Source organism: Geospiza fortis, unplaced genomic scaffold (assembly GCF_000277835.1).
Source record: "Geospiza fortis unplaced genomic scaffold, GeoFor_1.0 scaffold61, whole genome shotgun sequence".
NCBI classification, from domain to species: Eukaryota; Metazoa; Chordata; class Aves; order Passeriformes; family Thraupidae; genus Geospiza; species Geospiza fortis.
This window is the reverse complement of record NW_005054430.1, coordinates 1,994,426-2,011,581: the sequence shown is the minus strand read 5'-3', so window position 1 is coordinate 2,011,581 and position 17,156 is coordinate 1,994,426. Positions and strand designations below refer to the sequence as shown.

The 17,156-nt window shown below is 55.1% G+C and overlaps 1 protein-coding gene across 1 annotated transcript in view; it reads right to left on the bottom strand.

Moving 5' to 3' along the window:
* LOC106631950 (SH3 and multiple ankyrin repeat domains protein 3-like) overlaps nucleotides 1-17,156 on the bottom strand; it is a 136,628-nt gene that overhangs the window by 4,585 nt on the left and 114,887 nt on the right. The window contains 3 exon segments of the mRNA XM_031061906.1: nucleotides 8,662-8,764; nucleotides 10,291-10,418; nucleotides 12,604-12,627. Coding sequence (XP_030917766.1) covers nucleotides 8,662-8,764; nucleotides 10,291-10,418; nucleotides 12,604-12,627 — 255 coding nt within the window.

Genomic DNA, 17,156 nt, shown 5'->3' with positions numbered 1-17,156 from the left:
ACCGAGAGGCTCCGGCAGCTCCGCCCGGAATCCGTCAGCGATTCCACCCGAGGCAGAATCCAATGGGGACAAAAGGGAGGAATTTGGCACTGAAATTCCATCCCATGCTGTTGGTCGTGCTGGAAACTGGGCTATTTTTGGGAATTGGGGATGTGCCGTGGGAATAAAGAACCGGCAGCACGGAACGGGTTCAAAGGGAGCCTGGACAAAGCCATGGAAAATGTGCCTTTCCCAAGCTTTTTGAAATCCCGGAGCCGAGACCAGTGGGGGGAATTTGGGAGAATGATCCTGTCCTTGCCCCTTTTTTCCTTGGGAATCTGGGAACCTGCACTAGATGGAGCCGTGGAATGTTCTGGGAGCAGCAGGAGGATCCCAAAATAAACCCCAGTCCTGCCTTTCTGAGATTTCCGGGAATGGCTGGGAGGTGACACAGGGATATTTGGGAAGCTCTGAGCACCATCCCTGGGCCTGGAATGTCCCAGGACACGGAATAGGGGAGCTGGGCAGGAAATCCAGTGGGAAAGCAGGATTTTCCCTCTGGAATGTCCTGGGAATGGCTGACGGATCAGGGGTGACACTGGGACATCCAGTCCTTGGATCTAACCTCCTCCATTTTTCCCTAAATGAGGAGGGGACGCTATGGAAAACCAAATCCAAGGAATTGCCAAATGCAGGGAATACCATGGAAAAGCCACATCCCAGGAATTGCCAAGTTCAGGGAACACTATGGAAAACCACGTCCCAGGAATTGCCAAGCGCAGGGGACACTGTGGAAAATCACATCCGAGGAATTGCCAAAGGTAAGGAATACTATAGAAAACCAAGTCCAAGGAATTGTCAAATGCAGGGAATGCTATGGAAAACCACATCCAAGGAACTGCCAAATGCAGGGAATGCTATGGAAAACCACATCCAAGGAATTGCCAAATGCAGGGAATACTACAGAAAACAACACCCAAGGAATTGCGATGGGCAGGGAGCACCATGGAAAACCACATCCAAGGGCAGGGAATGCTCTGGAAAACCACATCCAAGGAATTGCCAAATGCAGGGAACACCATGGGAAACTATATCCAAGGAACTGCCAAGCAGAAGGGACACTACGGAAGAGCACATGCCTGGAATTCCATGCTCATTCCCACCCGGCATTCCGGGCCTGGAGCAGCTCCCTGTGGCAGTGGCCGAGCTGCAGCCATGGGATCATTCCCAGATCATCCCTTGGTTTTCCAGCCATTCCCAGGAGGGGTGGCTGAGTCACCTTGGGTGTCGCCTTGGCAGCGGCTCTGCTCCCAGGTCCAGGGAGCGGAATTGCTCCCTGGATCTCTGCAGGGTTCCTTGGAAAAAGGGGCTCGGAGCCACCATGGAATGGGGGAGGAACCATTGGAGATAACGTTGGGAATGTTCCTCAGGGATGTGTCCCTGGCTGGATCGGGAATATCTCCAGGGAAGGAGATTCCACAGCCTCCAGAGTCTGGATGTCCTTCCCATGGAAAAATCATGGAATGGTTTGGGTGGGAAGGGAACTCAAAGCCCATCCCAACCCCATCCCATTCCAATCCCACCATCCCAGGTGCTCCAGCCCCAGTGCCCAGCCTGGCCCTGGGCACTGCCAGGGATGCAGGGGCAGCCCCAGCTGCTCTGGCAATCCCAGCCCAGCCAGGAATTCCTCATTGCCAAGATCCCATCCATGCCTGCCCTTTGGCAGTGGGAGCCATTCCTGGAGCTCCTGCAGGTCCTGGAAGGTCGCAGTTGGGTCACCCTGGATTTTTCCCTTTTTCCCTTCTCCAGGCTGGACAATCCCAATTTTCCCAGGCTTGGATCATCCTGGTTCCTCCTCTGGGCTTGCTCCAACAATTCCATGTCCTGTCCCTCCCTCATCTTCCCATCCCTCCAGGATCTGCTCCAGGAGCTCCATGTCCCTCTTGTCCCGAGGATCCCAGACCTGGATCCAGCGCTCCCTGTCCTACGGGGAATGCTCTTCCCAATCCATCCCAAGATCCCGCTGGCCTCAGGGACAAAATTTTCCAGCAGGTCCTTCTCCACTGAGCCGCTCCCAGCGGATCCTTTGGAATTCCAGCGGAGTCGCTGGGTTCAGGAAAGGTTTTTCCCCAAATTCCGGGGCTGTTTTTGTCTCTTCCTGCCCAAATCCTCCCCCCCATCCTGGCTGCTGCTGCCAAATTCCTACAGAACCTTGGGAGAGGAGGGAATTCCTCCCGGGAGTTTCAAGAAGCACGGAAAAGCAGGATCTGTTTATTCCCAGCATGGATGCTCCAGAGCCGAGCTTCATTTTCTTTTCATGGAATTCTGCCTGGGAATCTCCAGCAGGGAACAAAAGCCACCAGCAATCCCCTAGGAGCAGCCTGGAATGCTGGGGGCAGGATCAGGGGTGGAGAATTTTGGGATCGGGCCCCACCCCTGCAGCACCTGGAGCCTGGAGGTGCTCCTGGAATTCCCAAGGGAATTTGTCCTTGGAAAAGATCCCTAAAGGATCCTCAAAGATCCCTAGAAGGGAGCAGATCCAGAACATCCAGCTCTGGGACAGAATTCCCAGAGAAGCTGTGGCTGCCCCTGGATCCCGGGAAGTGTCCAAGGCCGGGCTGGAGAAATCCGGGATGTGGGATGTGTCCCTGCCCATGGAAGGGGTGGGAATGGGATGGGATTAAGGTCCCCAAACCATCCCAGGATTCCACGATTCACCCCTGGATCTCAATCCCTGCTCCCTGTGTCCCACGAAAGCACAGGGTGTCCAAGCCTTCGACTTCCCGGTGAATCCGGAATTTTGGGAGCTGCTCCAGGCTCTCAGGAGGGATGGGAGAAAAGTGGGAATATCCTCCGGGAAAAGTCCCAAAAGTCCTCCCGTTCCCAGGAATTTTTAATCCCAAACCAACCCCTCCCTTTGCTGTTTTCCATGGAATTCTGCTCCCCTCAAACCCCACCCCGGGCCATGGGAGACTCCTGCTCTTCCCACGGAACACCGGGACATCGCTGGGATCAAATTCCAGAGCTCGGGAATAAAGAGCTGGAATCCAAACTGAGCCACCAGTAAGGACCAGTAAGGACCAACTCGCGGCATTCCCTGGAATGGGAATGGCGCTCCCAGCGTAGCCTGGCAACCCCTGGAGCCATTCCATGGAATTAATCTCCCAGGAAAACACAAAGCCTCGCCATGAAAGCTCCTGGGCCGTTGCCATAACAGCCCAAATCCCTGGAAAACCTCATTCCATGCATTCCTTAGTGATGGATAAGGCTGGGATGAGGGAGCGAATACCAAAAAAAAGACCTGGAGCAGGAGGGTGTGAATACTGGCGTGGGAAATGGGAGGGAATCCGCATCCTCTGGAGCCCAGGGATGGGAATTTCCATCCTCTGGAGCCCAGGGATGGGAATCTTTGTCCTATGGGATCCAGGGATGGGAATTTCTGTCCTCTGGTACCCAGGAATTGGAATCTCCAATTTTTGGTAACCAGGGATGGGAATTTCCATCCTTTCGTGTCCAGGAAAGGGAATCTCTGTCCTGTTGTGTCCAGGGATGAAGATTTCCATCCAAGATTGGGAATCTTCATCCTACAGTATCCAGGGATGGGAATTTCCACCCTATGGAGCCCAGGGAATCTCCATCCTCTGGAGCCCAAGCATGGGAATTTCTGTCCCGTGGCATCCAGGGATGGGAATCTCCAATTTTTGGTGTCCAGGGGTGGGAATATCCATTCTCTGGCACCTGGGATTGGCCCAGGATTCCCAGAGCAGCTGTGGCTGCCCCTGGATCCCTGGAAGTGTCCCAGGCCAGGCTGGAGCACCCTGGGATAGCGGGAGGTGTCCCTGCCCTTGGAATGGGGTGGAATTTGGGAATCTCGAGGATCCTCCCCACCCAAACCATTCCAGGATTCCATCCCGGACATCATTTTAACGCCAGGGCACTTCCCAGCTCCCCCCAGTATTCCCGATGATCCCGAGGGGTCACAAATCCCTCCAAGTGTCCCAGGCCAGGCTGGAGCACCCTGGGATAGCGGGAGGTGTCCCTGCCCTTGGAATGGGGTGGAATTTGGGAATCTCGAGGATCCTCCCCACCCAAACCATTCCAGGATTCCATCCCGGACATCATTTTAACGCCAGGGCACTTCCCAGCTCCCCCCAGTATTCCCGATGATCCCGAGGGGTCACAAATCCCTCCCATCGCTCCACAGGCAGCGGCTCCACCCTCTGGAATTCTCTCCGGGAGCCATGGCAGCTCCGCAGTCTCCGGAGTGTTTTTAACTCCGCTGCCGGAGCAGATGGCGTTGGCAGAAATCTTGGAAGTCTGACAGGAATTATCTCCCCTCCCCTTCCCCCCACTCCTTCCCTTTTTCCTCCAAATATTCCTCCCATCCCGCTTTTTTTTTTTTTTTTTTTTCACATTTTCCTCCCATCCTCGCTTTTTATTCAGGGAATTTTTCCAGGACTCTTTTTTGATATTTTCTCCCACCTTTTATTCCAGCCATCTGGGGGTTAACCACCTTTATCCCGGGCTTTTTTCCTGGAATTTCTTTGATCTTTTTTCCCTCTTTTTATTCCAGCCAGCCGGGGGTTAACCACCTTTATCCTGGGATTTTTTTTCCCCCTGGGAATCTTTTTGATCCTTTCTCTCTCATTTTATTCCAGCCAGCTGGAGGTTAACCACTTTTATACCAGGGAATTTTTTCCCCCCTGGAATCTTTTTGATCTTTTCTCCCTGGGAATCTGCAGTGCTGCTGGAACACGCAAATGCCAGGGAATATTTATTCCCAAAAAAACCCCATCCGAGTGCTGCTTTTCCATCTCCTTCCTCGCCCGTGCAGGGATTTTTCCCCGGGAATCAAGTGACTGCGCAGCTCCCGGCCGTGGGTGTGGAATGACAGCTCAAGGACTTCTAATTCCAGCCCCATTCCCACCCGATTCCTCCCTCTCCGCCTCTTTTCCATCCCCGTTTTCCTGGAATTCCACGGGAATGGTTTCTTCCGGGAGCTGCTTCGGGTTTTGGGGTGGGTCCCCTGCATTCCAGGGGTTGTCCCGCTGTGGGGATGGATCTGGTGCTCCTGGGTGGGATTTTTCCCTGGATTTTTTTGGCTGATCCTGATTTTCTCCGCACTGAGGATTTCAGGCTCTGTCTCCATGGAAAGCTGGGAGGAGACCTGGGACATTCCCACTCCTGCTTGTCCTGACAGGAGAAGGAGGAAAACAAAGCCCGGAGGGATTTGGGATAGCTGGAGGCTCCTTTCCATGGAGAAATTCCCAAATCTCCAATCCAAACCTGCCCTGGCCCAGGCTGAGGCCGCTCCCTCTTTTCCCGGGGCTCGTTCCCTGGAGCAGATCCCGATCCCCGCTGGCTCCTGGCAGGAGCTGGGCAGCGCCACAAGGACATTCCCGATCCCTGCCCCGATCCCAGCAGAGCTGTCCTGGCCCCCAGCCCGGGGCACATCCCACTTTTCCCGGGCTCTCCCTGCACGGATCCCTGGGGGGCTCAGGGCCCTTCCCGAGGCACTGCCGGCATTCCATGGGCAAGGATCCCACCATTCCCCAATCCTGGTGTGGTTTGGGTTGGAAGGACCTCAAAGCCCATCCACTTCCAACCCCTGGACACTTCCCAAGATCCCAGGCTGCTCCAGCCCCAGTGTCCAGCCTGGCCTTGGCCATTGCAGGGATGCAGGGGCAGCCCCAGCTGCTCTGGCAATCCCAGCCCAGCCAGGAATTCCTCATTGCCAAGATGCCATCCATGCCTGCCCTCTGGCACTGGGAGCCATTCCCTGGGTGCTGTCCCTGCAGGCCTTGGCCCCAGTCCCTCTGCAGCTCTCCTGGAGCCCCTGCAGGCCCTGCAATGTGCTGGAAGCTCTCCCTGGATCCCTCCCTTCTCCAGGGGAACATTCCCAGCTCTCCCAGCCCTTGGACAATTCCATGGATGCATTCCCAGCGGATGATCCATCCTGGATAACGCCACCATTTCCACTCCAGATCCTTTTCCAAACCATTCCCGGCTCTTCACAGCAGTCCGGCCCTTCAACAGATTTCCAAAGCTTCTTCCCAAACATTCTCACCCAGAAAATGCTGACACCCTTTGGGAATCTCCTGGATCCTCCTCATTCCAACGGCACCAGGGCGGGATCCACGTCCAAGACCAAAATATGGGATAAACCAGGAGAAAACTCCCGGTTCCCTGCTGGACACTGCGGGTTCGGGATGCCGGGATGGGATTTCTCCACGTGCACACATGGATCCATCCTCACATCCCACACAAACCATCCCGTTTTACCCCAGCTCTTCCCGAGCCTCAGGAATGTCTTCAGCAAGGAATTCCCAGCACAGGAACAGCTGCACCAACACAATCCCTGAAACTCCCAAATTTCCTTTATATTTTAGGATCCAAGGAGCCAAACCAGCCAGGTTTGGGTTTGGTGGCACCAAAAACCTTCTGGAACGGGGTCAAGGACTTCCCACAGACGGATTTTGGGATTGGTGGCACCAAAAACCTTTAGGGACAAGGTCCAGGATCCACCACAACCAGGTTTGGGATTGGTGGCACCAAAAACCTTCTGGAACGGGGTCAAGGACTTCCCACAGATGGATTTTGGGATTGGTGGCACCCAAAATCTCCTGGAATGTGGTCAAGGACTTCCCACAGATGGATTTTGGGATTGGTGGCACCAGAAACCTTTAGGGACAAGGTCAAGGAACCACCACTGAAAGCTCTGGGGTTGGTGACACCATAAATCTTTAGGGACAAGGCCAAGGACACCCCACAGCCAAGTCAGGGTTTGGTGACACCACAAACATTTTGGGTGGAACCACCACAGCTGGATTTTGGGGTTAGGTGGTACCAAAAACCTTTTTGGACAGGGTCAAGGAGCCACCACAGCTGGTTTTGGGTTCGGTGGCACCATAAATCTTTAGGGACAAGGTCCAGGACCCACCAGTGATGGCTTTGGGTTTGGAGACTCCATAAAGCTCAAGGATCCACCAGAGATGGTTTGGGTTTGGAGACTCCATAAATGTTTTGGGATAAGCTCAAGGATCCACCAGAGATGGTTTTGGATTTGGAGACTTCATGAATGTTTTGAGATAAGCTCAAGGACCCACCACAGTTGGTTTGGGGTTGGTGGCACCATAAACCTTCAGGACAAGGTTCAGGACATCCCACAGATGGATTTTGGGATTGGTGGCACCATCAATCTTCGGGAACAGAATCAAGAACCCACCAGAGATGGTTTTGGATTTGGAGACTTCATGAATGTTTTGAGATAAGCTCAAGGACCCACCACAGTTGGTTTGGGGTTGGTGGCACCATAAACCTTCGGGACAAGGTTCAGGACATCCCACAGATGGATTTTGTGTTTAGAGACACCATAAATATTTTGGGATAAGGTCAAGGATCCACCACAGGCATTCTGGGTTTGGTGGTACCAGAAATCCTGAGGAACATGATCAAAGATCCCCCTTAGCCAGGTTTGGGTTTGGTGGCATCAGAAATCTTTGGAAACAGGGGGTAAGGGAGCCACCACAGCTGGTTTTGGGTTCGGTGGCACCATAAATCTTTAGGGACAAGGTCCAGGACCCACCAGTGATGGCTTTGGGTTTGGAGACTCCATAAATATTTAGGGACAAGGTCCAGGACCCACCACAGGTGGTTTTTGGATTCAGTGGCACCATAAACCCTTGGGACAAGGTCCAGAAACCACCACAGATGGATTTTGGGATTGGTGGCACCATCAATCTTTGGGAACAGAATCAAGAACACACTGGAGGTGGTTTTGGAATTGGAGACTCCAGAAATCTTTAGGGACAAGGTCCAGGACCCACCACAGCTGGTTTGGGGTTGCTGGCGCCATAAACCTTCAGGACAAGGTCCAGGACATCCCACAGATGGACTTTGTGTTTAGACGTACCATAAATATTTTGGGATAAGGTCAAGGAGCCACCACAGGCATTCTGGGTTTGGTGGCACCAGAAATCTGGAGGAACACGATCAAGGATCCCCCATAGCCAGGTTTGGGTTTGGTGGCACCAAACCCCTTCTGGAATGGGGTCAAGGACTTCCCACAGATGGATTTTGGGTTTGGTGGCACCAGAAATCTTTGAGAACAGAATCAAGAGCCCACCAGAGATGGCTTTGGGTTTGGAGACTCCATAAATCTTTTGGGATGAGCTCAAGGATCCACCACAGACAGTTTTGGGTTTGGAGACTCCATAAATCTTTAGGAACAAGGTTAAGGATCCCCCACAAGTGGTTTTGGGCTTGGAGACTCCATAAGTCTTTTGGGATAAGCTCAAGGATCCCCTACATCCAGGCACCTCCTCCAGACCTCGTCCTGCTCCTCCTAAGCCCCAACATTCCCAATTCCAGAGGTGTCATTCCCGCTGGGAATGCCCAGTGCCAACACTGGGGGTGGCAGAGCGCCCCTGCCCTTGGCAGAGACGATCCAGGAATTCCTGGAATTCCCTCCCAAAATTCTCTCCTGGAATTCTCCAGTCCCACCTTCTGCCCTGAGCAGGACCAGGCATCCCTCCAAGCTGGAATTCCATGGAATTCCATGGAATACTCCAAAATCCAAGAGCTGGAGCGACCTGGGAAGGGCCGAGCCTTTCCCGCCCACTCCACACCCCCCAGGGACCCTCCCTCCTCATTCCCAAGGGATTCTCCCGGGTTTTTCCTCACCTACTGACTTGGTCCGTGGAATTCCCTTCCGGAGGGACACGTGGGGCTTCTCCGTTCCCGCCAGGACCCCGGGATGTGCCATTCCCTGGCGCTCAAACAGGGACTGGAAGGGAAAAACAGGGAATTCCCAGTTCGGGTGCTGCTGGAAGGACCCGACATTCCCCCCTGAACTTCCAACTGATGGAAAATGGGAGCTGTTCCCAACGGGATGGACCCTCCTCGCCTCCACCTTCCTGCTGCTCCACCCAGTGGAATTCCAAACACTGGGATGATTCCCTGGGTCCCATCCCATCTCTCTGCCTGCTCCAGGTGGGAATCTGGTGAGGATGGCTCCGGGAGCTCCTGTCCCGCTTTTCCTGGAGCTGCCTCCCCCCCGCAGCATTCCCGGCACAATCCTGAGCCTCCTCCTCCTCCTCCTCCCTCCGTGCTTCCCCTCAGATTCTGGCAGAATTCCATCCCCGCACCCAGCCCGGCTCTCCAGGCTCCTCCCGAGCTGCTCTTCCAGCCTTCCCTGGGAAATCCATGCGGATTCCCAGTCCTGGATGGGGATCCTGGGGAGCTGAGGGAGCGTTGAGCCCCACTGTGGATCGGGGTCTCCCAGGCTCTGCATTCCTGGGAATTCTACTCCTGAACCAGCTCCTCTTGGCACCCCATTCCCTCCCATCCTCCTCCGTGGGCTCCCTTCCCTCTCCTTCCATTCCCGGGAATGCCATTCCCCATTCCTGGGAATGCCACTCCCCATTCCCTCTCACCCCTCTCCCTCATTCCAGGCCCCCATTCCTGGTGGGATTCCCTCTGGCCCACACTGATCTCCTCAGTGAGATCCTCCGGATCCTTCCCATCCCTTTCCATGTGCTCCTGTCCCTCTCCTTCCTTCCTTGGGAATTCCACTCTCTGTTCTGGGAATTCCAATCCCCAATTCCCGCTGGCTCACACTGATCTCTGCTGGGGTGATCCTGAGGCTCCCTCCCATCCTATTCCCACATTCCACACCCCCATTCCCAGGGAATTCCCGCTGGCTCACACTGATCTCTGCACGGGTGATCTTCCCATCCCATTCCCATCCCATTCCTGTGGAATTCCCACTGGCTCACACTGATCTCCACAGGGATGGTCTTCCCATCCCATTCCTTTGGAATTCCCATTGTCTCACACTGATCTCCACACGGGTGACCCTCCTATCCCATTCCCATCCCATTCCCACATTCCATACCCCATTCCCGTGGAATTCCCGCAGGCTCACACTGATCTCCACAAGGGTGATCCTCTGGCTCTCTCCCATCCCATTCCCATATTCCACACCCCCATTCCTGCAGAATTCCCGCTGGCTCACACATATCTCCGCAGGGATGATGCTCCAGTTCTCTCCCATCCCACTCCCATCCCATTGCCATCTCATTCCCATCCCACTCCCATCCCATTCCCGTGGAATTCCCGCTGTCTCACACTGATCTCGGTAGGGGGGACCCTCCCATCCCATTCCCATCCCATCCCCACATCCCACACCCCCATTCCCGCGGAATTCCCGCTGTCTCACACTGATCTCGGTAGGGGTGACCCTCCCATCCCATTCCCATCCCATTCCCATCCCATTCCCATCCCATTCCCGCGGAATTCCCGCTGTCTCACACTGATCTCCGCAGGGGTGATCCTCCGGCTGGTCGGGCGCTGTTTCACCGTGGCCGCCCTGGAATCGGCCTCCACCAGCTCCGCCCGCAGCGCCGGCTCCGCGGCCGCCAGGATCTCATCCAGCTTCTCTGGAATCCAAGGAGAACCGGCTGATCCCGGGGCTCAGCCCCGGCATCGCTCCCTTCCCACAGCTCATCCCAGAGAACGGGGGGGATCGTCCCCGCTGCTCCTCTCCCCACCCAGTGGTTTTCCATGGATTTGTGGGGGCTGATCCCGCTCAGCCGGGGAATTCCGTGGGTGCTGTCCCACCCTGCATTCCAAGGAATTCTCTGTCTGACACTAACCAGTGAGTTTGTCCCAAATTTTAGGTATTTGGGATCAGCCGAGTCCTGCCAGGCAGGTGGGAGATCCAGGGAATCCCAGGACATGGAGATGTCCATGGGATCCACATGGCTCCAGCACATCCAATGTTTGGGATAAACTGAGATATTCCCAGCCGGAATGGACTCTCTCAATGATCCCAACTTTCCATGTCCGGGGCAGGATTTGGTGCCCACGGATTTCAGGAATATCAGCAGAGCCACCACGGCCATGTCCGAGCTCAGGGAATGGGGAGTGGGACTGGAATTCCCAGCTCCAGGATCCACCCTGGCACTTTCATCCCTTGGGAACACCAAGCTGTGCCTGGACGTGTCCCAGTGGTTTCATTCCCTTGGGAATAATTCCAGCTGGAATCCTGATCCTCTAGATATGGAAAAAGGTAGGAGGTGGACATGGATTAATTTCCATGGATCCCGCCTGAGCCAAGCCTACGGAATTCCCAACTGGAATGGGAAGTTGGGGCCATTGGCTCCCTGTCACCTCCACCTGATGGCTCTTCCCAGATCCAGCTGGATCCACATCCCAAATTTCTGCCCTGGGAGAGGGACTGGGCAGCTCCACCTGTGTCCAGGTGGGAATTGTAGCCCTGGGATTCTCCTGAAGCCAGGCTGGTCCTCGGGCCTTCCACGGAATTGTGGGACATGGAATCATGGACTGGTTCGGGTAGGAAGGGCGTTAAAGCTCATCCCATTCCATGGGACGCCTTGCCATGATCCCAAATTTCTCCAACCTTTCCTTGGGCACTGCCAGGGATGCAGGGGCAGCCCCAGCTGCTCTGGCAATCCCAGCCCAGCCAGGAATTCCTCATTGCCAAGATGCCATCCATGCCTGCCCTCTGGCACTGGGAGCCATTCCCTGGGGGCTGTCCCTGCAGGCCTTGGCCCCAGTCCCTCTGCAGCTCTCCTGGAGCCCCTGCAGGCCCTGCAATGTGCTGGAAGCTCTCCCTGGAATCTTTTCTGGAAGAAAAGCATCCTGGATCCATCTCCAATCCTTGGGAATCTCCAGTTGATCTTCCTGATCCAGGGATCCTCGTGCAGCCCCCTCTGGATCTGCCTGATCCAGGGAAGATCCCTCAGACCCTTCCCATGGTAATTCCCACTCGGCTTTTTCCCTGTCCTATCCCCACTGGATCCCCGCTGATCCCACATTCCCAGCTCCATGGGGAACACGGAGTGGGAACCACCAGGACAGAAAATCCTGGGTCAGAAAATCCCAGGAGGGGTTGGGTGTGAAGGGACCTTCAATCCCATCCGGATCCAACCTTTCCACCAAAAACTTCCTGGTTTTTCTGTGGCCCTCACGCGACATTCCCGGCACATCCTCAGGGTGGGAACAGCGGCATAATCCACATGGATCTGCCAGGAATAATTGGATAAACCACCTGGAACTGCCAGGAATAACGGGATAAACTGCACGGAACTGCCAGGAATAACGGTATAAACCGCATGGATCCGCCAGGAATAGTGGGATAAACTCCCTGGATTTGCCAGGAGAGGCTTTGGCTGTTTGGGATAAAGCTGGACACCGTCATTCCCGAGGATCCCACACGGAACATGGGGAAAACCCAGAGCAGGGATCACACCTGGGAATGGCAGGGTTGGGAATTTTGGGATACAGGATCAGTCTGCCCACGCCCAGCGGAATCCCACACGGCCGTTCCAACTCCCGGCCCCATAATTCCTGGCACTCCAATTCCCGGCATTCCAATTCCCGGCGTTCCAATTCCAGGCGTTCCAATTCCTACTGGAGCGGCTCCTGGACACCACCGGAGCCGATCCCAAATCCCCAAATTCCCGGCTGAATTCCCTGAGACGCTGCAGGAACAGTGACCCTCGGGATGCCGGGATCTCCCCCCCAGCCTGGATCCCATGGGATCCCAGCGGGAGCTGGCGGGAAGGGGCGGAATCCCGGGAATTTCGGTTTCACACTCACCCCCTTTCCTTCTCCGCATGGAGGCTTGGAACGGGAAACAAAACACAGAATCAACGGCATGGAACAATTCCCGCCCCCATTCCCGGCTCTTCCCACAATTCCCGGCCTCTGGCATGCGGGATCCGGCCTGGGATGTGGGATTTGGGCAGGGCACCTGGGAATTCCAGCCTTTATCCACGGGGAACGTCCCTCCGAGCCGGGATTTGGGATTTATCCCAAGGCTGGGATCATCCCTCATGGATCCTCATGGATCCAGGGAAGCCAGAGTGGGAGCAGGATCGGCTGGAATTCCATCCCAAGCCATGGAAAAGCTCCCAGGGCAATTCCCTGCATCCAAGCCCATGGATTTCGGCACGGGAGGGATCCTGGAGCATCCTGCTGGGAATCTGCTGCTCCAAGGGGATTGGAATGGTGGGGAAAGGGTCGGGAAGGGCACAGGGGGTGTTTGGGATCCATGGAAAACGGGGTGGGAAGCACCCGGCAGAGCTTTTTTGGGAATATCTCTTTACCTGGCTGTTCCTTGGGAAGGAGAGCGGCTCCAGGCCGAATCCTGGGAATGCTGATCCACAGGAAAACCTGGAGTGAAGGATGGGAAGAGGACGGATCCCCTGTTTTCCCTGGAATGGCTTCAGCCCATTCCTTGGATCCATAGGAATGAGTGGTACAATTCCCGGAAAAACTCATGGGAATTGTGGGATCAGAGCTGGAACGGCCTCCAGATCCTTCTCTGGGATTGCTGCTCCCAATCCCTCTCCAGGAAAACTGGGAATTGCTGGGAGGATGGACGGAGAAACCCCAGGATCTGGGATGGGGGAAAAGTGGGAAAAAGGAGCCAGTCTGGCTCTGCTCCCAAGAATTCCCACCAAAAAAGAGCCTTGGATTGGGAATGACGGTCTGGAAATGCCAGGAATCAAGGGTGGGAATTCCAGGGTGGGAATCCAGGCGGAGGCTCGGGATAAAATAAATCCCAGCTGACCCAATCTGGGAATTCTGGGATCTGATCCCGCGGGGTCTGGCTCCAAGGAGGAGCAAGGAAAGACATGGACAGCTGGGAAGGGCATGGAAAACCAGAGGGAATGGAATTCCAGGGATGGTATGGAAAACAGGGAGAGCAGGGGGGGAAATGGAGAGCTTGGAAAAACCAAGGAGGGCTTGGAAAAACCAGAAGGAATTAAAAGAGAAGAAAAGCAGGAAGGGCATGGAATACAGGGAGGGGATGGAAAACCATGGAGACCTTGGAAAACCAGAAGGAATGGAAAACCAGGAAGTGCAGGGAAAAGCCAAGAAGAACATGGAAAACCATTGAGGGCTTGGAAAAACCAGAAGGAATTAATAAAGAGGGAGGGCACGGAAAACAGGGAGAGCTTGGAAAACCAGGATGAGCGTGGAAAACCAAGAAGAGCATGGAAAACAGGGAGCGGATGGAAAACCATGGAGAGCTTGGGAAATCAAGGAGAGCATGGAAAACCGGAAGGTATGGAAAAAGTGAGAGCATGGAAAACCAGAGAGAGCATGGAAATCCGTGGAGATCACAGAAAACAGGGAGAGCATGGAAAAACCAAGGAAAACAAGGGAAAACCAGAAGGAATTAAAAAAGAGGGAGGGCATGGAAAAACCAAGGAGAGCATGGAAAACAGGGAGAGCTTGGAAAACCAGGAAGAGCATGAAAAACCAGAAGGAATGGAAAACCAGGAAGGGCATGGAAAAACCAGGGAGAACATGGAAAAGAGGGAGAACATGGAATACTGTGGAGAGCATGGAGAATGAAGGAAATGATGGAAAAATAAGGAAAACAGGAAAAGCAGGGAAAGCATGGAAAACCAGGGGTAATGTGGGATCCTGCTGAGGCTCCAGGGTGCCACATTCCCACATGGAAAATCCCAAATTCCCTTGGAAGCTGGGGCAGCACCGATGGTCTCTGAGCGAGCCCAGGGATGCTCCAAAGTTTTCCTGGATTTGGGATCTCTCCATGGCCACGTGGCTGCTCCAGGGACATCCAGGGACAAAGTGCCACCGGATCCGGGAAAGGGGAGGGATGGAGTGGGATCGGCTCCCGCCCCTGCCAGGGAGTCCTGGGGACATCCCAGGTGGCCACGAGGGCTGGGGAAAACAAGGAATTCTGGCAGCGGGAAGCAGGGAATGGTGGGAGTGGAGAGGATTTCAGGGAACCTGGGGATGTGGAGCGGGATGGGAAAGCAGCAGGAAATGCGGGAGTGGCAGTGGGGTGGGGGGGACGGAGCAACCCTGGAGATCTCCTGGAGCTATCCTGGAATTCTCCTGGAGTTCTCTTGGAATTCTCCTGGAGTTCTCTTGGAATTCTCCTGAAGCACTCCTGGAGCTCTCCCGGAATTCCAGAGCTCACCTGGAACTCTTCTGGAATTCCAGAGCTCTCCTGGAGCTCACCTGGAGCTCTCCCGGAATCCCAGAGCTCTGCCAGAGCTCACCTGGAGCTCATCTGGAATTCTCACAGAGCTCTTCCGGAGCTCTCCCGGAATTCCAGAGCTCTCCTGGAGCTCACCTGGAGCTCTCCTGGAATTCCAGAGCTCTTCTGGAGCTCACCTGGAGCTCTCCCGGAATTCCAGAGCTCTCCCTGGAGCTCACCTGGAGCTCACCTGGCAGGGTTTGGGATCTGCCCGGAGATGAGAAATCAAAACCTGGGACTGCCGGGTGTGGGAAAGGGGGGAGAGGAGTGGGATGAGGGAATGGGAGAGGAAGGAGAGGAGCAGGGAATGGAGCTGGGAATGGAGCAGGAATTGATCAGAGAATGGAGCAGGGAAAGGATGAGGATCAGGAAGAGGAGTAGGATGAAACAGGGAGAGGAGAAGGAAAAGGAGCAGGAAAAGGATCCAGGAGCAGGGAATTGATCTGGGAAAGGAGCAGAGAACGGAGCAGGGAAAGGAGCAGGGAAAGGAACAGAAGAAGAGAGGGGATCAGGAAAAGGAGCAGGAGCCGGGAGAGGAGCAGGCAGAGGATGAGGATCAGGAAGAGGAGCAGGAGGGAGAGGAGCAGGGAGAGGAGCAGGAAAAGGATCGGGAACAGGGAATTGATCAGGGAATGGAGCAGGGAAGGGAGCAGGGAATGAATCAGGGAGAGGAGCTGGGAACAGAGCAGGGAGAGGAGCATGGAAAGGAGTGAGGAAAGCGAGGAGAGGAGCAGGAGGAGAAGGAGCAGGGTAAGGAACAGGGAGCGGAGCAGGAAAAGGATTAGGGAATGGAGCAGGGAATGGAGCAGGGAAAGGAGCAGGGAATGAAACTGGGAATAGAGCAGGGGATGGAACTGGGAAAGGAGCAGGGAGTGGAATAGGGAATGGAAGGAGCATGAAAATGAGCAGGGAGAGGAGCTGGGAATGGATCAGGAATTGATCAGGGAATGGAGCAGGGAAAGGAGCAGGGAATGAAACTGGGAATAGAGCAGGGGATGGAACTGGGAAAGGAGCAGGGAGTGGAATAGGGAATGGAAGGAGCATGAAAATGAGCAGGGAGAGGAGCTGGGAATGGATCAGGAATTGATCAGGGAATGGAGCAGGGAAAGGAGCAGGGAATGAAACTGGGAATAGAGCAGGGGATGGAACTGGGAAAGGAGCAGGGAGTGGAATAGGGAATGGAAGGAGCATGAAAATGAGCAGGGAGAGGAGCTGGGAATGGATCAGGAATTGATCAGGGAATGGAGCAGGGAAAGGAGCAGGGAATGAAACTGGGAATAGAGCAGGGGATGGAACTGGGAAAGGAGCAGGGAGTGGAATAGGGAATGGAAGGAGCATGAAAATGAGCAGGGAGAGGAGCTGGGAATGGATCAGGAATTGAGGGAATGGGAATGGGGCAGGGAAAGGAGCAAGGAAAGGAGCTGGAAATGGAACTGGGAATGGAGCAAGGAAAGGAAAAGAGAGAGGATCAGGAAAAGGAGCGGGAGCAGGGAGAGGAGCAGGCAGAGGATGAGGATCAGGAAGAGGAGTAGGAGGAACAGGGAGAGGAGCAGGAAAGGGAGCAGGAGCAGGGAAAGGGGCTGGGAATTGATCAGGAATTGATCAAGGAAAGGAGCAGGAATTGATCAGGGAAGGAGCAGGGAAAGGAAGTGGGAATGGAGCAGGGAATAGAAGGAGCAGGGAAAGGAGCAGGGAAAGGAGCAGGATGCCCAAGGCCAGAGCACGTCAACCCCTCCACACCCACCTGGAGACTCCCAACATCCTTCCCACGCCCACCTCCGCTGGGATGCGCCCCTGGAGCGCTGGACATCCCCATGGACATCCCCCTGGACATCCCTCCGGACATCCCTATGGACATCCTCCTGGACATCCCCATGGACGTCCCTCCTGGACATCCCCATGGACGTCCCTCCAGACATCCCCCTGGACATCCCTATGGACATCCCCCTGGACATCCCCATGGACATCCCCCTGGACATCCCTCCGGACATCCCCCTGGACATCCCCCTGGACATCCCTATGGACATTCCTCCGGACATCCCCCCGGACATCCCCCTGGCCATCCGGACATCCCCCTGGACATCCCTCCGGACATCCCCCCGGACAGGGATGGGGATCCGGCTCCCCCGCC